At 35.0% G+C, this 24,049-nt stretch overlaps 1 protein-coding gene across 6 annotated transcripts in view; it reads right to left on the reverse strand.

The window, feature by feature from the left end:
* The window catches only part of TBC1D12 (TBC1 domain family member 12), an 81,001-nt gene that overhangs the window by 38,414 nt on the left and 18,538 nt on the right, over positions 1-24,049 (reverse strand). For 2 of the 6 annotated variants that reach the window (XR_011436791.1, XM_005602359.4), the window contains exon 2: positions 14,753-14,876. The exons of 1 other annotated variant lie outside the window; for it this stretch is intronic. Coding sequence is in view for 1 of the 5 variants with exons in the window: in XM_005602359.4 (XP_005602416.4) it covers positions 14,753-14,876 (124 nt within the window). In the remaining 4 variants the exon portion in view is untranslated. Of the gene's footprint in view, positions 1-8,203; positions 8,256-11,117; positions 11,155-13,147; positions 13,207-14,752; positions 14,877-24,049 lie in introns of those variants that run through there. 3 more of the 6 variants (XM_023642245.2, XM_070261733.1, XM_070261722.1) reach the window with 3 other exon arrangements.

The raw sequence follows: 24,049 nt of genomic DNA on the forward strand, positions 1-24,049 counted from the left end.
ACTAATTAAAAACAAGCTGCATTGGTGAAAGTCAGACAAAACTTCAAAAGTCAGAACTATTAGCAGAGCAAAAAAGACATAATATTAATGGTAAAGAGGTTGATTCATCAAGAAGACTTAGAAACAAAATTTCAAAACACAGGGAGCATAAAGAGAAATAAGCCAAGTAGATTATGGTGATTTTATTACTCCTCACTCAGTAATTCACAGAACAAAGTAGACAGAAAATCAGCAAAATCACACAAGAATTGAACAACACTATCATCTACCATGATCTAATAGACATTTGTACAACACTCAACTAACATCTGCAGAACACAATCTCTTCAAGTACACAAGGAACATTCACTAAGACAAGCTATATCTGGACGTAAAACAAGTCTCAATAAATTGAAGACTGAAATTGTATAATGTATTTTGTATGACCATAATGGAATTAAATTAGAAATCATTTACAGAAACGTATCTAGAAAATCCTGAATATCTGAAAATTAAAACAACTTCTAAGTAATCATGAATAAAAGAAAACAAAAGAAAAAACATTTGAATCGAGTGAAAATGAAAATACTGAAATTTGTGGAACACAGCTAAAGCATGGTTAGAGGGAAATTTATAGCTTAATATATTTATATTAAAAAGATGAAAGGCCTAAAATCAATGATCCACCTTAAGAAACTAGAAAAAGAGGAACACAAATCCAAAGCAAGAGGAAAGAAGTAAACAATAAAGAGTAAAAATAAATGAATAGAAAACAGAGAAAGAAGAGGTAAAAATCAGTGAAACAAAAGCTGTTTATTTTAAAAGATCGCAGTAAAACTGATAAACTTCTGGTAAAACTGAGCAACAACAAAGAGAAGACACAGATTACTGAAATCAGGAATATAAGAGAGATAATCTCTATCCATATCACATAGCTAGTAGACATTAAAAGGATAAAAGGGGAATATCATGAACAATTTTATTCTAATAAATCCAATCACACAGATGAAAGATAAAAATCTCTTGAAAGACATGTTACCAAAACTTGACTCAAGAAGAAATAGAAAACTTCATAGCCCTACATCAATTAAAATACTAAATTTCTAATTAAAAATCTACTCAACAACAACAAAAAACTTCACGTTGGTTTGTGTCAGTAGTTCTCAAATGAGGTCAACTTTGGCCCTCAGAGAACACCTGGCAATGTCCAGAGACATTTTTGCTTGCCATGACTGTGGGGTGCACTACTGGCATCCAGTGGATAAAGGTCTAGGAAGCTGCTAAATACCCTACATTACACAGGAAAGCTCCCCACAACAATAATTATAATGTCAGTAGCACTGAGGTTGAGAAACCGCGCCTTAGATAATTTCACTGGTAAGTTCGATTAAACATTTAAGGAGAAATAATACTAATTCTACAAATTCTTTCAGAAGAGAGAGGGAAGAAACAATTCCCACTGCATTCAACGATGCCAGCATTACCCTGATACCAAAATCAAATAGACATTAAAAGAAAATTACAGACCACTATCTCAAATAAATATGGAAGCAAAAATCCTTAACAGAATATTAGCAAATCAATTTCCGGTTTCTGGTGCAGCATGTAAAGAACTTAGAAGACGCCACTTCATTCTAACAAGCAAAAAGCCAAACAAACTAAAAAATCAATAACTCTTCTTAGATCCATCAAAGAAGTGGGATCAAAGGGCAAACTGCTGCTCAAAAATTAAGAGACAGATAGGTGGATACAGACAACTTACCACAACAAAAATCCACAAGCAGAAACCTCTGTGGCAACCAATGTTGGGGTAGGAAAACCTGAACTGTAATTGCCAAATTGCTGGCGGCTCAACGTGGACAAGTCTGAGAGCTAAAACTCCAAGAGGACCCAGTCCCACATACTGTTCTTGAGTTTTCCCTCCAGAAACTCTATCAGGTCCTCACAATGAACAGAGAAAAATCCCCTCATGCTTCCAGGAGGGGAAAAGGAACTACTTTGAAATACACTAGAGCATTCTGTTCTTCTTAACGAGGCCTCTCTCAGGAGAAATTATTTAACCAGAGTCTAACCTTTTGGGATTTTATCAGAGCCTAACCTTTTTGAGAAAAGGGAAATGCCCAACTCCAGCTCCCTCTAGCCTTCCATATGGGGTAAGGGAAATACTCAACTCCAGCCCACTTAGTCATCCTCTCCCACCTAAGCAGGGAGGGGAACTGAGAAGCACTGGTGAAGTTTAGAGTCCAGCTGCACAGGATCACCACAACTGAGACTTAATCATAGGAGAATAGAATACTTTCCCTCCCCCTACACCTTACCTCTACATTACTAAAGGTCTATTAACTATAGTTCCTTTTACCCAGTCCGTCATGTCCACTGTTCAACAAGGCATATTAAAAGACAAAAAACACAGTTTAAAGAGACTGAAAAAGCATCAGAACCAGAGTCAGATATGGCAGGAATGTTGGAATTAGTAGACAAAGAATTTTTAAATACTATGGTTAATAGGCTAAGAGCTTTAATGGGAAGACTAGACAACATACAAGAACAAATGGATAGTGTAAGCAGTGAAATAGAAATTCTAAGAAAGAATGAAAAAAATTACAGAGATCAAAAAAACCACAACAGAAATGAGGAACACCTTTGATACGCTTATTAGTAGATGGAACACAGCTGAGGAAAGAATCTCTGCACTTGAGGATATCTTAATAGAAACCTCCAAAACTGAAAAATAAAGGCTAAAAAAAAAAACAAAATAGAATGTCCAAGGACTGTGTGACAACTACAAAAGGTATATATGTGCAATGGGAATATCAAAAGGAGAAGAAAAAGGAGCAGAAGTAATATTTGAAGAAATAATAACTAGAAATTTCCCCAAAGTAATGTCAAGACCAAACCACAGATCCAGGAAATTCAGAACATCAAGCAGAATAAATGCCAAAAAAAACTATACCCAGGCATATCATATTTAAACTGCAGAAAATCAAATATCAAGTCCTGAAAGAAACCAGAGGGAAAGAACCCCTTCCCTATAGAGAAGCAAAGATAAGAATTACATTCCACTTCTCCTCAGAAACCATGTAAGCAAGAAGAGACTAGAGAGAAATATTTAAAACATTGAGAGAAAAAATGCAACCTAAAATTCTGTACCCTGTGAATGATCTTTCAAAAGTAAAGCAGAAATAAAGACTTTTCCAAACAAAAATTGAAGCAATTTGTTGTCAACAGACCTGCCTTGCAAGAAATGTTAAAAGCAGCTCTTTAGTGAGAAGGAAAATGATATAGGTCAGAAACTTGCATCTACATAAAGAAAGGAAGAGCATCATGAAGGAATATATGAAGGTAAAATAAAAATTTTTATTTTTATTATTCTTAACTGATCTAACAGATAACAGTTTGTTCAAAATAATAATGATATACTCAATTACATATGCTTATATATGTACATTTGTGTGTGTATGCTTATGTATACATGAAATGAATGACAACAAGGATACCAGGGACAGAAGAAAGGAATGAGAAATATTTTTTTATTATAAGGTACTTGCACTACTCGTGAAATGGCATAGGCTATCTGAAGGTTGACTTGGATTGGTTGTAAACATATTATCACAAACTCTAGAGCAACCACTAAAAAAATTTTTTAAAGAAGTATAACTGATACAATAAGAAGAGAAAATAGAATCATGTAAAATTTTCTATTAAAATGACAAAATGCAGCAAAAGAATGGAAAACAAAAATAGGAACAAAGTACAAGGACAACAAATAGAAAACAGTAACAAATATGATAGATATTAATCCAAACAATATCAACAATTACTTTAAATGTGAATGGTCTAAATACACAAATTAAAGAGTTGATCAAAAAATAAGGGCCAACTATATGTTGTCTATGAGAAACCCACTTAAATAGAAAGATGCATATAGATTAAAAGTAAAGGAACAGAGAAAGATATGCCATACTAACACAAAGAAAGTGGGAATAGCTATATTAATTTCAGAGACAGCACACTTCAGAGAAAGGAAATTTATCAGGGATATAAAGAGGGGCATTACATAATGATAAAAGAGGTCAATACTCCAACACGACATAAAAATCCTCAATGTGTATGTGCCGCACAACACAGCATCAAAATATGTCAGGCAAAAAGTGTTAGAACTGTAAGGAAAAACAGATGAATCCACTATTACAGTTAGAGACTTCAAACCCCTCTATCAGAAATGGACAGATCAAGAAGGCAGAAAAATCAGTAAAGACATCTTCTAGCCAAACTAAGAAAAAAAAGAAAGCGCAGACACAAACTACAAATATCAGAAATAAAGAGGTATCACTACAGATCTGACAGACATTAAAGGAAAATTATGAACTAGATGCCCCCAAATTTGATAATTCAGATGAAATGGATCAATTCCTTAAAGACACAATCTGCTAAAACTCATACAAGAAGAGACAGACAATTTGAAAAGGCATATTATCTATTTTCAAAAAGTTGAATCAACAATTTGAGCCCAATAAAGCTGGAAAAAAATGAAACAAAGAAAGGAAAGGAAGGGGAAGAAAGAGAGGGAGGAAAGGAGGGACAGAGAGAGAAACTGAATCAGTAATTAATTACCTTCCAAAACAGAAAGTAACTGGCTCACATGGGTTCACTGGTGAATTCTACCAAAGATTGAAGGACGAAATGATACCAATTCTCTACAATCTCTTCCAGAAGATAGAAGCAGAGGGAATACTTCCTAACTTAATCTATGAGGTCAGCATTACCATAATATCAAAACAGGCAAAGACATTACAACAAAAGAAAACTATACAGCAATACCTCACATGAACATAGATGCAAATACCCCCAATGAAATACTAGCACATCAAATCCACCAATGTATAAAAAGGATTATACACCATAACCAAGGAGGATTTATCTCAGATATGCAAAACTGGCTCAACATTTGAAATTCAATTAATGCAATCCATCACATCAACAGGCTAAAGAAGAAAAGTCACATGATCATGTTAAGACATACAGAGAAAGCGTTTGACAAAATTCAACACCCATTTATGACAAAAACTCTCAGTAAACCAGAAATACAAGGGTACTTCTCAACTTGATAAAGAACATCTACAAAAAACCTGTAGCTAATATCATATCTAATGGTGAGAAACTTGAAACTTTCTCGCTAAGATCAGGAACAAGGCAAAGATGTTTCCTCCTACCACTGCCTATCAACATCACACAGGAAGTCCTAGCTAATGCAATAAGACAAGAACAGGAAATAAAAGGTATACTGATTAAGAAGGAAGAAATAAAACTGTCTTTGTTTGCAAATGCCAAGAGTGTCTATGTAGAAAATCCAAAAGAAAAGACAAAAAAAATCTCTTGAAACTAATAAGTGATTATAGCAAGGTTGCATGAGACAAGGAAAGTCAATCACTTTCCTAAAGAAGAGATTAAAAAAATCTCTTGGAACTAGTAAGTGATTATAGCAAGGTTGCATGACACAAGGAAAGTCAATTGCTTTCCTATATACCAGCAATGAACAAATGGAATTTGAAATCTAAAACACATTAACATTAGCATCCAGCATTATGAAGATGTCAGTTCTTCGCAACTTGTTCTATAGATTCAACACAATCCCAATCAAAATCCCAGCAAGTTATTTTGTGGATATTGACAAAGTGATTCTAAAGTTTCTATGTAGAGGCAAAAGGCCCAGAATAGCAAACTCAATACTGAAGGAGAAGAATAAAGTTGGAGGACTGACACTACCTGACTTCAAGACTTACTATAAAGCTACAGTAATCAAGACAGTGTGATACTGACAAAATAAAAAAAAAAGACAAAAAGATCAAGGAAACAGAACAGACAGCCAAGACACAGACCCACCTCTGACAAAGGAGCAAAGGCAATACAATAGAGCAAAGATAGTCTTTTCAACAAACAGTGCTGATGAACCTAGATACAGACCTTACACTCTTCACAAAAATCAACTCAAAAGATTTAAATGTAAAACAGAAAAACTACAGGGGCCAGTCCCGTGGCCAAGTGGGTTCACTTTTGGCGGCCTGGGGTTCACTGGTTCAGATCCTGGGCATGGACCTAGCACCACTCATCAAGCGATGCTGAGGTGGCATCCCACATAGCAGACCTAGAAGAACCTACAACTAGGATATAGAACTATGTACTGGGGGGGCTTTCAGGAGAAAAACAAAAAAACTACAAAACTCCTAGAAAATAAAATAGGAAAACCTAGATGACTTTGGCTATGGTGATGACTTTAGATATAACACCAAAGATATGATTCATGAAAGAAATAATTGAGAAGAGGGTCTTCATTAAAATTAAAACTTCTGCTCTGTGAAAGACACTGTCAAAAGAATGAGAAGACAAGCCACAAACTGGGAGGAAATATTTATAAAAGATACATCTGATAAAGGACTGTTACATGAAATATATGAAGAACTCTAAAAAGTTTGGGGCCGCCCTGGTGGTGCAGCGTTAAGTTCACACATTCCGCTTCTAGGCGGCCCAGGTTTCGCCAGTTAGGATCCCAGGTGTGGACAGAGCACTGCTTGGCAAACGCCATGCTGTGACAGGCGTCCCACATATAAAGTAGAGGAAGATGGGCATGGACATTAGCTCAGGGCCAGTCTTCCTCAGCAAAAAGAGGAGGATTGGCAGTAGGTAGCTCAGGGCTAATCTTCCTCAAAAAAATAAAAATAAAATAAAATAAAAAGTCTACTGAGTTCTGTTCTTATTGTTACAAGAAAATGAACAACCCAATTAAAAAATGACAAAAGATCTGAAGCGACCTCTCAGTAAAGAAGATATATGGATGGCAAGTAAACCCATGAAAATAAGTTCTACTTCATATGTTAACAGGAAATTGCAAATTAAAACAATAAGATACCACTACATATCTATTAGAATGGTCCAATCCAAAAGACAACACCAAATGCTGGTGAGGATGTGGAGCAGGAGAAATACTCATTCATTCCTGGTGGGAATGCAAAATGGTACAACCACCTTGGAAGACAGTTTGGCTGTTTCTTAAAAAACTAAACATATTCTTACCATACAATCCAGCAATTGGGCTCCTTGGTATTTACCCAAACGAAATGAAAACTTATATCCACCAAAAAATCTGCACACGGATGTTTATACCAGCTTTATTCATTATTGTCAAAACTTGGAAGCAACCAAGATGTACTTCAGGATGTGAATGGATAGATGAACTGTGGTAGATCCAGACAATGGAATATTATTCAGTACAAAAAAAAATGAGCCAATGAGCCATGAAAAAACCTGAAGGAAACCTAAACGCATTTTAATAAGTGAAAGAAGCCATCTGCATACTATATGATTCCGACTATATGACTTTCTGGAAAAGGGAGAACTATGGAGACAATAAAAAGATAATTGGTTGCCAGGGGCTGGGGTGATAGGCAAGGATGAATAGGCAGAACAGAGAAGATTTTTAGACCAGTGAAACTATTCTGTACAATACTATAACGGTGGATACACATCATTATACATTTGTCAAAATTCATAGAATGTACAATCCCAAGAGTGAACCCTAATGTAAACTATGGTCTTTGAGTGATAAGGATGTGTCATTGTAGGTTCATTGACTATAACAAATGTACCACATTGTGTTGCAGGATGTCACAGTAGGGGCGGTTGTGCAGGTGTGAGGACGGGGGTATTACAGAAACTCTCTATACTTTCTGCTCAGTTTTGCCGTGAATCCAAAACTGCTTTAGAAAATAAAGTTTATTAAATAAAAAAAATATATGCAAATCAAATCCACCAACACAAAAAATGGGTAATAACTGCTGTGACTAACTGGAGTTTTATCCCAGGAATGCATTGTTGGTTTAACAATTAAAAAACTTTTACAACTTAAGAAAAATGGTCAAAATAAACTGCATCTGAGCTTTGTCTCATCTGGATGGATGAAAAAACTAGATAGCTGTGCCATCAGGCACCTGAGAGACACAAATTCAAATCTTTGAAAGATAGTATCACCTTAGCCTTCAAGTTGTTTTTTACATATGATATTTTACATATTATATCCAGCACCCAAGCAAAGGTAACCAGGAATACAGAGAGATATAATAGCATACGCTAACAAAAAGTAGCAGAAACAACAGTGAATATAAACAGACCTACAGAATTTCCAGACATTGGAATTATCAGAGACAGGCTATAAAACAACTATACTTACTATGTTTAAGGAGATAAAGGCCAAGCTTGAAATTTCAGCAGGGAACTGTAAACTGTAAAAAGTGATACAGCAGATTTGAAAAAGAACCAACTAGTAATAGAAGAACTGAAAAACACAAAAATGACATTAAGAACTCAAAGTATAGGGCCAAGGGATTCATTTTCTTAACACACTCCCTAGGTAATCCACTATGTTTGGGAACCAGAATCATAGACTACTACAATAAATCTTAATGTCTTCCTTTGCAAACCCACTCTTTTCTAATTTAGTTTCTATAATTCATCCAGAATTATTTTTCTAATAAATGAATTTGATGTCTCAGTACTTTATTTAAAAGTATTTTGGATAAAATCCAGCTCTCTAACTTTGTGGGTAAAGACAACTCACCATCTATCCTACATCCCTGATATACTGGCCTACTAACTAAACAAGTCTTGTGCATTCCTGTTTGCTCATTCAATTTCCTCTTTCTGGAATGGCTTTTCCCATCTTGTCTACCTAGTGAACTCCTACTGTACACTTCAGAACACAACTTGCATGCCATCTATAAGCAGAATTAATCACACTTTCATCTGTACTCTCATACTTTGTTCACGACTCTACTATAACACTCACCACACGAGATTAAAATTAGATTTGAACCTCTGCGTCCTCCCCACAGTTATACTGGAATAACTCAAAGCTAGGATTCATATTTATTTATATTCCTAGAACCTGAACCATGCCTATTGTATTATACACAGTCAAAATATGTTGAATAAGTTATGCATTCATTGAAATGAAAGCCAGACAATCTTACAGAAGATCAATTCAAAAATTTTGTCCTTCAATTTCTAGGGAAGAAAAGGCTTATTAGACTTAGCAAATGTGAGATCACACAGTGGGCTGGTGGCAGAATGTTATTCTACCATATTCTGATGCCTTGAGCTCTATAGCTAAAGGGATCTACCAGAAAAAAGGTAGACCAGAAGGGAAATATGAAAAAACATCCAACTATGGGTTCAAAGAGAGAGTGGGAAGAGTCTTTGCATAGCTTCTTAAAGAAGTAAAATACAAGAACTGGGGAGAAGAAAGAATAGAATAGGAGCTTCTCTTCCAAAGACATTGTGGAAGCCAAAAGAGCCGATATATACACTGAGTCCACTTTGAGTTTCAGCAGACAGCAAACACACTGCCCTTAAAGGAGTTAGTGATAAACTCACATTAGTAAGTAAACTCTCACATCTGTATATGCTGTGAACAGTTTACACACAGGCAGAATAATGTCTCAGAAATGGAAGAAACTCCTCATGTAGACATCTATACCACCTCAGGACCATGTCTGCTCAAGATAAAGAGGTTCTCTTACACAATTTGATCCAAGAGCCAGGAAAACCATCACACTTAAAGTAGAGGGGGTTAAGCCGATTATGATGCTTTTACTGATTCTAAGTTTTATTGCAGAATCTTGAAGTAAGAGAGATAAAACCCAGTCCACAAATCAAGCTTAACTGAAACCTTTGGGGGAAGCATTTTATTGCCCTCTGGCATATAAGACTGCCTTAGTAAACTCCATTTTAGCAAAGTCATTAGCACCATTTTGTTTGTTTAGTCTAATTTGAAGCCTAACAAAATATACAAACCTGACATAAAGACAGAATGAATACAACTTTTAATATAACTTTGATACTCAAACTGTATTGATGGAATCAAATAACAGGTACTCAGAATATTTTCAAACTGCAACCTCTTTCCAAGTCTCTGTCTCTGATAATAGGAAAAGATTTTCCCTACAATCCTACTCTGTTCAGTTTGTGAGAACTTACTGTTTTTATTCTTTTAGTTTTCTTTAACTAATTTAAGCTTCTCTCATACTTCTCCCTTCTCCCAGAAGCACAAGCCCAGAGCTGTTATGAATTCCTTGCTCAACCTTCAAACCACACAAATTAATTTTGGTGAAATCAATTTATTCACACACATGAAGGACATAATAATTTATCATTAATTATATATATATATAAAAAAGAACACATATGCAGCTAGAAAGTTAGTTATTCACTACCTTTTCAAGGTGACAATACATTAAGTAAATAAAGATGAAAATAAAACATGCTAACAATTTTAAGGTCTTCTCAAAGACAACTTCTAAACATAGTCCAAACCCTCCACAATTTAACAACAACGAAGAAAGTAGTTCCTTTTTTGCAGTACTCGGTCAAATTTTACACCAAAATTGTCTATATTTAAGTATAATTAAAGCCAATGAACTGCTTTAAAATGTTCTAATGCTACACACCAATAAAGTTAGTAACCAGAAAATTAAGCTCCAACACTTTCAAAATGTCATATATTCAAATCACTTGTTCACAAAGCACATGTATACTAGTCCTTTCCATAATGTTATCATTCCTGCAATAAAAATTTCAAAAGCAAAGGCTTAACTGAGGAGAGTGACCTATTCTACTTTTAGACAGTTTGAAGTGCTCAGATTAAGAAATCAGTTAGTATCTTAAAACTTTTTTCCTTGCCTGTCAAAAGTTATGTGAAAATGATTCAACCACTCAACTAAAACTTCACTCAGAAAAAGGACATGAGTGCTGAAAAACCTGAAACATCATCTAAGTACTACAATCTCATTTTCTCATTAAAGATGCCAGTACAAAAATAGTGCCTAGCAAAAAAGATACTGAAAGATTGTCAGTTTGACATAAACAGGGTATATTCAATCTAGTATGCAATCATGTTACAATTATACATAACATGGCTCATTTGTAATCATTCTCATTTGCAGTTTGGAGGTCATAAGACAAACTATGTAGCTGGATTCCAACTTCAGCCTATTAATTTAGAAAAACCAAAAACTTAGGTCAATTGAACTACAATATAACTGAAATACTATTTATAATTAATAGATGCAATTTTTAACATGGCTCACCAACTGGTTCAAAAGGCCACAAGCAAGAATTTCACACCTGCAAGAGAACACATGTGATAATCCTCATAAAATAATATTATGAATATTCATGTGATTTGGGGATTGTCAAATTAAATGCCAAACTTCAATCAGTTTGACTTTGCTATTATCTTAAAATGATTTTTATGTTTCTTTACTGTTAACATGGAAAGCACTAAATTGATCAGACCTTTAATAAAATTTACTGTAAGAATAAAATTTTAAAAAAATTTAACCTACAAATATCTTTCACTTATGAACTTCATATATCTCTGAAAAGCTACAGGTGTAAAACATGTAAAGTTAAATAGGGCAAATATATGTAGAGAGAGAACGTGACATTTGCTCTTGGAATAAGTTATAGAAAAAATATATAACACCATATATGCAAAAATATACACATGTAAAAATAATTATATGTGTCTTCCACACAAAAAATGAATTTTAAAAGGCCTAAAAATGTGAAGACAAAGTGAAATGAGACATATCTTCCTATGTTTTATATTTTATATAGAGAATATAATCATGTATTTGTGTAATTAACAAATAAGAAAAAAAGTTTTTAAGTCAAACCTTACTTTATCGTTAGTTTATAATCCTATCGATGTCTTTCAACTAAAAAACAATTCTGGCCCAATAACATAATTATACTCATATTTAAAAGTATGGTAACTCCCTTTTCAGTATCTGCTTTAAAAAAATTAATTATCCTGAGCCAGCTCTGATTGCCTAGTGGTTAAAGTTCAGCATGCTCCACTTCAGCAGCCCAGGTTCAGTTCCCGGGTGCAGACTATTATCACTCATCTGTCAGCAGCCATGCTGTGGCAGCAGGTCACATAGAAAACTAGAAAGACTGACAACTAGAATACACAACTATGTACTGGGTCTTTGGGGAGGGGGAAAAAAGAGGACATTTTAAAAAATACTAAGAATTATCCTATGAAATAATACTACTTCTCTAATCTAATAAATCTTACTTTTGCCACTCAAAGAGCTAGTGAGGCATCTTCAGAAAGTTCAAAGGAATTTATTTTTTCTTGGTATTTTTAGTGCTTTTTCAGGCAGTTTTACACTGGAATTACTAGCTACCTTCATTTTCTACAGCATTAATAACTTAAGATCCTACCCTAAAACATGACAGATATGTCCTAACATTCTTCACGGATTTACTGGTAGTATCTTCATTTTTGAGTTCTGATTCTAAACACATAACACATTTGAAAGGAGTACATGGTAAAGGATCTCAAATATGTTCTATATTTATAATGTTTTAAAGAGTTTAAAATCAGGGCTGTGAAAAAATATTTTCAAGCAGGAACAGACACACAAAGTTGTAAATTTACCACTACTGATAAAAGAAAATCACGGCCACTTTGAAAATGACAATTGCAGGGAAGAAGACAGCAAAGTTAGACAAACAGGGAGTAGAGGACACACACAGAAGTACGGAAAGAGAAAGCAGAAAGGGAGAAGCAGAAACATGTTCTTTCACATGGTGAAAGAGATACATATTTTGAGGGTGGAAAAGGATCAGAGGAACAATGACTTCACTATACATCACACCTCCCAGAAAACAAACAGAACTATGAAAAAGGCACCAAAATACACACTAGTACCTACATACGACTGGAAAGCTCAAAAATTAAAAGAGGTAGCTGGGAGAAATCATCATGTGTAAAAGGCCAGAGAAGGGGCTGTGGAGGGCAGTAACTGCATTTCAACTCCGTTCCTTCTTCCCATATGAAAATAAGAGTCGTTCTTTTCCTGACCACTCATCAAATTTTCACACAGCATATATTAAAAAGAGAGAGAATGTGAGGCCTTGGCTTTCCAAAATTAAAATAGCAGATTACAGGCATACAGCATATCAGTAAACAAATAATTATCCAACCGGTAATTTATTTAGAGACCTATGGTAAGAAAATATCGCAGAATGTTAGTTTAAATAAAGATATAAAAGTGTGTGCACATGCATATTTAAGGTAAACTACCATAAAGTCAAGAATACAAACCTTCAATAGCAAGACCACTGTTTTGCCTCTAGAGGGCGAACTTGGTCTTCTGGAAAACTCTAGACAAGAGAAGTTACTTTCAGACTTTACGAAAAAAAAGTTAAAATTCAAGATGTTGAGATAGCAAAGATTCCCAAGCTTTCTTGGTTAACAGCGCCCTTAGTGTCTCAGTAGTTTTTTCATGGTCCCCTCTAAACCCACAGAAATATTAATCATTCTGTTAATAAGTAGTTATATCCAACAATTTAATAAGAATTTATGTCCTAACACTTAGTAGCCATTTGAAAAAATAACACACATAAATGAAAGAAAAAAGTTATATTTTATTCTTAAATAACCACAACTAATTACTTTTGGGCGTGTATGTCTTGTGCACTGTACAATTCCACAAACCTCGAAATCAGATTGGAGACCATTACACTCATTTCCTGTTCCACATTGATTTTTGCACAGTATCTGATTTTTATCACAACATCCTCAGAAAAAACCAGATTCACAAAGATACAATGCTACAGAAAATAATATAGTGCCATTTAATGTTGAAATTGTGTACTATCTCAAGCTAACAGTCTGTACTGTATCTGACAGATGTAGGGTATCACTGAGTTCGTTAGCTGCCGCACATGGGGTGCCCGGGCACACAGCTGGGGAACCACAGCACTACAGTTTTAAGTCCCAGCAGCTAGATAAACTAGTCAATATTTTAATTACTTGTAAATAAAATTAATTATAACGTATTTTTAAAGAGCTAAAAATTCTTTTATTACTGGGGAAACCAGTTTTTCTTTTGAGCAACAAAAGGAACACTATTAAATCCTCAAAGGAAGATATTTTTTCCAATTTGAATGATGATTATTGCCTTAATGTGATTAATTTTATAAATGTTGGTTGTGTTAAATCTGATAAACTACAACTGGGAAAGAGGGAAACAGGAAATTTATTATATATCTCCTTAGGAGCAACAGCTTCTCTGAACTTAAAAGTGCTGCAAACTGATTCAGTCTCATTGCTTTCCAGTATCATTGACTTCCTAGTGTGGAGGAGCACAAGTTCAGAAGTCAAGCGAGATCTGAAAGTCATAAGAACTCAAGAATATGGATATTAAAACAGATATTAGAAGAATTGGCTCCTAAATTATTAGAAACAGATTATATACCCACCCATCTCACAAAGTCCTTGGTTTAGACAGAACGCTAGAAAAATGACCAAGGAAGGAGTCTAATCTTAAAATCTATTAAGTTTTTGCTTTTTACTGTTTTATCAGTTCACAACTACCTATATCCATAAAATAAGTGCCATTGGCAAATACTACCAAGTTCACCTAGAAGTCAGAGTATGCGGTGAAAGTGGTTAGCTAAGCACAAAAAAAAAAGCTATCCAAGGAATAACTCGGAAAGAAAACCAAACCAGTGTTCTGTTTTCACAACCATAAAAGACAAGTGAAAATATGTCATGTTTAAAAAAAAAAGGTAAGGCTAGTACAAATATCTATAATCTCAAAAATTTATACGTAGAAAAATATGAATAAAAATGGAATATGGTTAATTATCAAGAAAAGAATATTTGAAAAGCTAAGACAAATCACATGGCTACACTAGTACTTACCTGCTGAATGATTTTGGAAGTTTTCTGCAGATTTTCTCTGGGAGGGACTTTACCAAATAATTTCCAACCAGGAGCACTATGGACAACTGATTTGAATTCCTTTGTCCTTTTTGAAAAAAGGTTTCTGAAACACAGAAAAGGTACATGAATTGTGTTTTTGGTAACCAGAGAACTATTTAACAATAATTTTTAAAGTATCTTTATTCCCAGGACAAATCAAAATATTTTTAAATGAAAATTATTTCTACTACTTAAACTACTATTAAACTAATAAGACTCAATTAAGACTATCTGGTTTATATAAAAAATATCAGAAGAATCATCAACAGAGATATTAGAGAGAGAAACAAACTGGGAGAAAAATGAGCAGTAAACAAAATGTAAATATTTGCTTTGAATCAGCTACGAAGTGTACTAGAATTGACTATACATATACTTGAGAATAAAATCCAAGAACTGGACAACAAAAAAGTTACAGACAACTTATATAAAATGGGTAAAGGATTAAGTAATACAATCTTTTGGGAAAATACCATTTAACTATTTTCAGTAATAATTTGTTACTGTTTGTAATAAAACGGCATCTACTTACCCTCCACTGCTATAATTATGTATATGTAAATTGTTTTCCCTAGGACAAGTATGCACAAGAAATCTTATTGCAAAAGAATCAATATATCACCAAGGAAGAAAGTAAGTATCTCTCACTGAAAATCTAAGAAATTTGCACAAGGATCAAGGATTTTACATATTATCTCCACGCTCTTACCAACCAAATTAAGTATCTATTGCACACATAAGCAGGAATGATATTCAAAATATATATCCATCAGAACAGCATGACGAGGGCCCCATGGACGAATCAGAAAGGTGCTGATGAATCCACGTGAATATCAACCCTTCATGTAGGCTGCGATATAAATGATCGTTAAGAAAATTTTAAATTTGCACATACAGTTACAAACAGTTACAAATTATGTGAAGTTCCAAATAACTCAGTTTGTCTACACTCTAAACATCATATAAACATATCTGTTCTTAAAAGTACATTATTGTGATGAGAAGGTTCGTTTTTAATGCATAACGTCAAGGCTATTCTTCAACTTTAGAAGGGTACCAATGCACTCTTACAAAAGAATGTGAGCTAATTAATAAAAAAGAAACATTCTCATTCCCTTGGGTGTGCAGTGGAAGTGAACTAATGACAATGTAGAGTAATTTCTACTTATGATACTCTGGAAGTTTCGTCTCAGAGACCCAATTCTCTACCTTATAAGAGCTCTAGGTTGGAGTTTTTCAGTAATGATTATACTCAGGACTGGAATATTCATAATGAACAATTTCAAGCCTCAAGGGGTAGTCTACTAATTTAAACAATATTTGGTATCTTGTGTGAAACTTAGCAATTTATTGCCTTGTAAATCCATATTCACCCTGCAATATATGCTCTGTGATAACAGACAGAATTCCTATGACCTTTTCTCCTTTAAAACAAACATGAAACTGTTAAGCTTTCTCAATAAAGAGCACTGAAAGGACATTGCAGGAGGAAGGGGCTCTCCTGTGGTTTCCAGCTGCTGCAGAGTGGGTCAGTGGTATGGGTGTAAGGACATCCAAGAACTCTGTTCAGTCAGGTGCCCAAAACATAAAGTCCCTTAGCAAACTTGCAGGCTTAGCAAACTCGCAGCCTTAGCAAACTCAGCCTCAAGATGGCTTTCCTGCAGCCTTCTTGAAATGGAAATGGCACCCCAAAGGCTTCCTTGCAGCACTGATAGATACACCAATTCCCTCTGTAAGCTCCACATAGCTGACCAGTACTCCCTGGACAGTTCTCACCAAGTCGTGCTCCCCCTACAAGACCCTATGTGGCCTACCTATGCTGCAAAGGTTTGCCATCCAGCCAAGTTAAACACAGGAGAAAATCTTTGTCATTATGTTTTATGCAAAAAATTCTTAAATATGACATCAAAAGCATGATCCATAAAAGGAAAAGTTGATAAACTGGGCTTAATCAAATTTAATACACTTGCACTTCAAAAGACATCAGTGCAAAATGGAGGAGTAGGAACATCTAGAGGTCAGTCCCTCCACAAAGGAAAAATTGAAAGAAGGATTGGAATCAACCATTTTAGAACTCTAGAACCTTATCAGACACTTATAACAATCGGGGGAGTGCATGAAGGGAGAGGCTGCTGATCTTTAGTAAGTGAATGGCATGTGTGAACCAATTACCATCCCCTATTCCTCAGCCCCTCCCTCCCATAGCAATGAGGACAGCAGCCTATGTTCCTGGAGTAGTTGACTGGTGCCAGGAGGGATAGGTGGGATCACATCCTTCTAAAATTTGGAGTTGTGCATTTTGGTTGGCAGTCGCATTGTTGGCAGTGCCCTGAGGGACCTGCAAAGGCACTTGTATCAGTTTCAGTCCTCTCTGCAGCAGTAGCTTCCAATGGTGGTATCTATCAGAATATTAAAAGAGATGGAACTGTTTTGTCCCTCTCTCTGAGCCAGACATTTAGGGAAATCTTTGCCAGGTCACCAGCTGACTGCAGAAATAACAGAACAGAAACTTGTGACTGCACAAAATTACATTGATCTAATCATTGACCAGAATCAGATCTTTAACTATAATCTTGTTTCAAATCTAAAAATCCATAAATTGCTCGTCTCCTCACAACAAAGTGTGAACAGGTAGTGCTTATAAGGAGAAGAAAAATAGGATTTTATTCTCTATACTAGAAATGCAGAGTTTCATATATAATAAATTAAAGCAGAGAAACCATAAAATAGAAGAGCATAAGCATTTCTTGTCCAAATTCAATGAAGCACAGCTTCAAATAATGTGACCTGGCTGAGAATACAGACAGAGGAGCAGAATGAGAAGACTACAAGTTTAAGATGCAGTTATATCAAAGACAGTAACAACCACAGATCAGAAAATTCTCCATGGGCAGAGTTTTACAAGGAGCCTTCGGAGGTGGTTATGTCTCTATACCTTTATGTACAATTAGATATTGTATTACTACCAAATATCATCTTATATGAAAAACTAGAGGCTACACATACTAATCCTGTACATCATACCTTTATAAGTTACAAAACAGTACTCTTTATAAATCACAGCCAAAATGCCAAATATACATGAATCTTTGAGTAAAGACTTAATTTCTTATGCCACTAAGAAATTCTGGATTGTATTTTCAGGTTATCCTCTGCCCCAAAAAGTATTTATAATGTAGCTAAATGGTATAGAGCTGAAATGAAAAGTAATTTTAAAATATTATTATGAGTATACGGAATTGTATTAAAACAACATTACAGATTAAATGGGCCTCTACCGGTTAGCCTAGGAAGAGAACACTACTTTATTAAATTTTAGGGGGGAAATACAATGAAAAGGTACACAAGTAGTCCAAAATTGTGTCTTACTGTATCATTCTTCTCATACCCCATCCCTTGTACCCCAATCCACTGTCAAGGTACTGGTAAAGTTGAGGTCTCAATGCAAATAATTGTGTGAGACTAGGTTCCTCTTCATCACCTTTTCAAACTGAACACAGACACACACTCACACACATTCTTCCCTTTTTCCTATCATCCAAAATATTCAAATTTCTTAAATTTAAATTAACACTAAAGGCTTCTTAGCAAAACAAACCAAATGTGTTCAAGCACTCTCACACCAAAGAGAGGACAATTCTTTCTCTCTGAATTCCAGAGGTAGAGCTTGAGTGTATGAATGAGATTTATACTGCAATGTTGGGGAAAGAGCCCCTTATTCATCTCCATCCGCGGGGTTGAATTTTGGTGACAAAAACTGCAGCCTAATAGCAGAGAGAATACAGTTTGTTCTGCTTTCCTTAAATGAGGCTGTTGCCTCTGCACTCCTCTGCTCCCCAGTCCCATAGGAAAGGCTTGCTGTGCTAGTGACTAGCTGGATATATTTAATTGAGGCAACGTATTAGGAGGCCGACTGCAGCCAAAAGTATGTCTTTGGATACAGATTTCATCAGTATTAAAGCTGATGTTTTGAGGTCCCATTTGTCTGTGTTCTATGTCTTTTTTTCTACTGATTCCAAACTCAGATGGGCTGATAAAGAGATGTCACTTACTACTTTCTCCCTAAATCCCAAGAGTCAAGTTATTATAAGTTGAAAAGTGTCTTATTGTTTCAGATAGACTGGAAACATTAAAAACTACGTGTTTTCCAGTTTAGGGAGTTTTTTTTAATTCTGTGACACATCTTGGCTGTATGTACAGAGAAGAGGAAATGGTAGTGGCAATCCATCTTTCCCCCACTAAATTCATTCTCAACCCAGTCAACACTATGTTTACATACATAACTATCTACACACACACAGAGAAACAAACACACCATTTTCCATTCTCTCCACTAATTTGTGTCCACTCTTTTCAGCAAAAAAAGTTGAGAAAATCTGTTGCACCAGTTACGAAATAGCACCAGTTGAGAAAAAGTAGTTCAATGTTTCTATATTGCTGAAAACATAAAGAAGAAAAAAGGCACACCAAGAAGAAACTTATGAGGGGATTAGAACAGAAAGAGTCAAAAAAAAAGCGCTAGCCTTCTATCTTAGTGGCTTTTACAATAAAGGTTGATGAGTGACTCTTGCTTATTAATACTTGTTAATATTTGCTTCACATATCTGTGTCTGTTTCATTTTTCCAAGATTTCTTCATTTCTTTTACCACACAAAGAGTTACATATAATGTAAGAGTCAGACCACTTGCCTACTACACCTTATTAAAGGAAAACACTAACTAAAAAGGAGTAAAACTTATTTACACCATGTAAGTTTTCTGCTCATGATTTCTAAAGTTGCAAATCTCCAGTGCTTGGGTCTTTCAGACTTGGCAAACTCACTTATATATCTGAGACAAAACCATGTGAATTCCATGGTTTCTCAGACTGTGGAATTTGACACTATAGAAAACTGTGAATACCTAATCCTGAATCTTCTTACTGCCAATAATACTGTCAGCTCTAGCAAAAAAAAATTCCACTGTTTTTGTGTAATATTTATGTCTATATGACTATTTCAACTTTTTAGATTCATTAGATAAATTCTAATCATCACTTAAATGGAGTTATACATTAAAAAGGGGTTAGAAAACTTTTGCAAACAGGAAAGAACCAACTTCAATCAAAAGAGTAACATCAGGTTAAAAACTTAGGAATTGTGACCTGATCTTCAAACTCTGTCTCAGTAGAAGTTGGACTGCTGAAGACACATCAACTTCCTGGACTTTGTACTTAAGTTTCCCCAAAGTATAATAGAAGCCAAAAAGAAAACATTACCTAGCGATCATGGAATGCCACAGCTGACTACATAACTAATTCAAAGAAGTATAAGTACTGTCTCTTTAAAATTCAGTACTTTGGCTACGATTGAGTATTTTGGATTAAAGATCTGGCACAAATATTACATTCTTTCCAAACCTCAATCATTTTTCACTGGAAAAGGACTTTCAGCTGACTATATGTAAAAAAAATACTATTTTTTGCCAGCTAAGTTAGGCTTTTTTTTAATTCCAAGAATTTTCTTTTTTAGGCTGTTTCTGAATCTTGCCTTTGCCATTATTACAAAGCCTAAGAATAAAAAAAAAAAAAAAAATAGGAAGAATTTTTTTTAATATACAGTGCTTAACTAACCTAATTATTTTCAGAGATCAGAACTATCAAAAAAGGACAGAATCCATATTATTTACTCTGTCAAAAAACAGAATTTCAAGGCTGAAAGTCAAGGTTATAATTTAAAAGAAAAAAAAAGGTATTTTAGAGTTTCCAGGGACCTTAGAAAGCAACCAGGTCAAAGGTTCTTCATGAAGAATCAATGAACCTACAAGAATGGGCTAGAGGAGGTCCATAAGCCTCCTCAAACTGTACACACAATTTGAAGTAAACGATGTACTAATGAAAATTTTTCCTGGGCAGTCGTCCACAGCTTTCATAGACTTCTCCAAGGATTTAATGTGCCACCTCACCACCCCCAAGAAAGGTTCATGAGCCATTTGGCAAGGTCACAACGCTAGTAAGTGTTTGAGCCAAGTCTCTTGCACAGTTCCTTTTCCTTCTAATCACACTTATTTGCTCACGCCCTCCACAGAACAATCAAGATTAAAAGCTTCAGCGGTATCCCTTATTCTCTTTCATCCTACACTGTCAAAACGCCTCTGATTTTCACTTGAGCAGTTCAAAAATATAAATTACTTTCTTTTTCCTCCTGTGTTCATGTTAGCAAATCACCTTATAGTACATCTTATTTCCTACAGTAAATAAGTTTCAGGCAATATCTTACTGATAGAGATCTCTTTATTTTGTTGCAGGGAGGGAACAAGATAGAATACAATTAAAGGAAAAAGAAAAAAGCAATTATAAAAATATTCTAGCTTTTGTACCACATCACCATGTACTAAACGATTCATGAAGAGAACCTCCACTGCTTTAAGCCAGTATAGTAAGTAAGGCATTCAGAGGGAAGACAGAAACCACGAGAAGAAGAAAAGAGGAAGGATATTGGGAAGAATTTTTAGGACAAGAACATGAGCAACAAGGAACAACATCAGCAAAATATGACAAAAATATTCCAACCGCCAAGAGGTAAGCTATATTTTAATCTAAGAGAAAGTTGGAAAAAAGGCAAGATAACAATTGATGACGATGAATAAAACTAACCATATCTGTGAATACCTTTCCAGTTATGCCTCTTGTGTAAATAAAACAGAAACTATGTTAGCGTTCTTGTTTACAATAAAAGTAAAATATCTTCACATATATTTAATCTTCATAATGAGTACAGGGTTTCTTGTTGGGGTGATAAGAATGTTCTAAAACTGACTGTGGCGACTGCAGCACCACTCTGTGAACATACGAAAAACCACTCCCCACACATCCATGGACAGCTGATCTTCAACAAGGGAGCCAGGAACACACAACGGAGAAAGGAGAGTCTCTTCAATAAATGGTGTTCGGAAAACTGGATAACCACATGCAAAAGAATGAAAGTAGACCATTATCTTACACCATACACAAAAATTAACTCAAAATGGATGAAAGACTTGAATGTAAGACCTGGAAGCATTAAACTCCTAGAAGAAAACACAGGCAGTACACTCCTCAACACCTGTCTTAGTAGCATGTTTTCAAGTACCATGTCTGACCTGGCAAGGGAAACAAAAGAAAAAATGATCAAATGGGACTACATCAAACTAAAAAGCTTCTGCACAGCAAAGGAAACCATCAACAAAGTGAAAAGACAATCTAACAAATGGGAGAAGATATTGGCAAACCATCTATCTGATAAGGGGTTAATATCCAAAATATACAAAAAACTCATACATCTCAACAACAAAAAAAAATGAACAACCCAATTAAAAAATGGGCAAAAGATCTGAACAGACATTTCTCCAAAGAAGATATACAAATAGCCAACAGGCACATGAAAAGATGCTCAACATCATTACCTATCAGGAAAACGAAAATCCAAACTACAATGAGATATCACCTCACTCCCGTCAGAATGGCTATAATTAACAAGACAGGAAACAATAAGTGTTAGAGATGTAGAGAGAAGGCAACCCTCATACACTGCTGGTGGGAGTGCAAACTGGTGCAGGCACTATGGAAAACAGTATGGAGACTTCTGAAAAAATTAAGAATAGATCTACCATATGATCCAGCTATTCCACTGCTGGGTATTTATCCAAAGAACGTGAAAACACGAATGCATAAAGATACCTGCTCCCCTATGTTCACCGCAGCATTATTCACAATAACCAAGACTTCGAAGTAAGCTAGGTGTCCATTAAGAGACGAATGGATAAAGAAGATGTGGCATATATACACAACGGAATATCACTCAGCCATAAGAAATGATGAAATCCGGCCATTTGTGACAACATGGATGGACCTTGAGGGTATTGTGCTACATGAAATAACTCAGAGGGAGAAAGTCAAATACTGTATGATCTCACTCATAAGTAGAAGATAAAAACAATGACAAACAAATCATAGAAACAGAGATTGGACTGGTGGTCACCAGAGGGTAAGGGGGGAGGAAGAAGGGCGAAAGGGGTGATTAGGCATGAGTGTGGTGATGGATTGTAATTAGTCTTTAGGTGGTGAACATGATGTAATCTACACATAAATTGAAATATATAATGACATACACCTGAAATTTATATAATGTTATAAACCAACGTTACTGCAATAAAAAAATTAAAACCACTGAATTGTACAATTTAAATAGATGAGTTGTATGGTATGTGAATTATATCTCAATAAAGTTTTTTTAAGTGAAAAAAATCAAAAGTGACAATATGTGAAAAGAAAAACAAGACCAAGTGGGGTTTATCCTAGGAATGCAAGGCTCATTTAATATTTGAAAGTTAATCAATGTAATCCACCATACTTTACAGTCTAAAGAACAAAAACCACATGATCATATCAACTGACACATTTGACAATATCCTAAATCATTCTTGATAAAAAATACACAGAAAACTAGGAATAGAAAGGAAGTTCCTTAGCCTAGTTAAGGGCATCTACAAAAAAACCTGGCACTAATTCCATACTTGACTGTGAAAGATCAAATGTTTTGAAGATTGGAAACAAGGTAAGGATGTCCACTCTCATCACTCTCATTCAAAATCATACTGAAAGTCCTAGCTTGTGCAATAAGGCGAGAAAAGTAAGTCTTACCAATTGGAAAGGAAAAAATAAAATTTTCCTTATTTGCAGACAACACTATTGTCTACATAAACAATCCTGTGGAATCCACATAAAAGCTCCTAGAACTAATACGTTTAGCAAGGTTACAGGATATAAGGCAAACAAAAGTCAATCATATTTCTCTATACCAGCAATGAATAATTGGAGACTGAAATTTTAAAAAATATATCATTTACAATAGCTCAAAAATATTAAATATTTAGATATAAATCTAACAAGACACGTGCAAGATGTGTATGGCGAAAGCTACAAAACTCTGAAGAAAATCCAAACAAACCCAAAAAAATGGAGACATATTGTGTTCAGGGAATAGAAAATTCACCATAGTCAAGATGTCAATTCTCCCCAACTTAGTTAACAAGGATTACCTGTAAATATAGACAAGCTGATTCTAAAATTGATATGGAAAGGCAAAGGAAGTAGAAGAGCCAAAATAGTTTTGAGAATTTATTTAGTCATTATCTTCTGCATTAGAATATGAGCTCTACGACATTACCACTGCATTAGACTGTGAGCTCTGTGTTCACCATTGTATCCCAAGTGCTGTG

The sequence above is a fragment of the Equus caballus genome, chromosome 1 (assembly GCF_041296265.1).
Source record: "Equus caballus isolate H_3958 breed thoroughbred chromosome 1, TB-T2T, whole genome shotgun sequence".
NCBI lineage: Eukaryota > Metazoa > Chordata > Mammalia > Perissodactyla > Equidae > Equus > Equus caballus.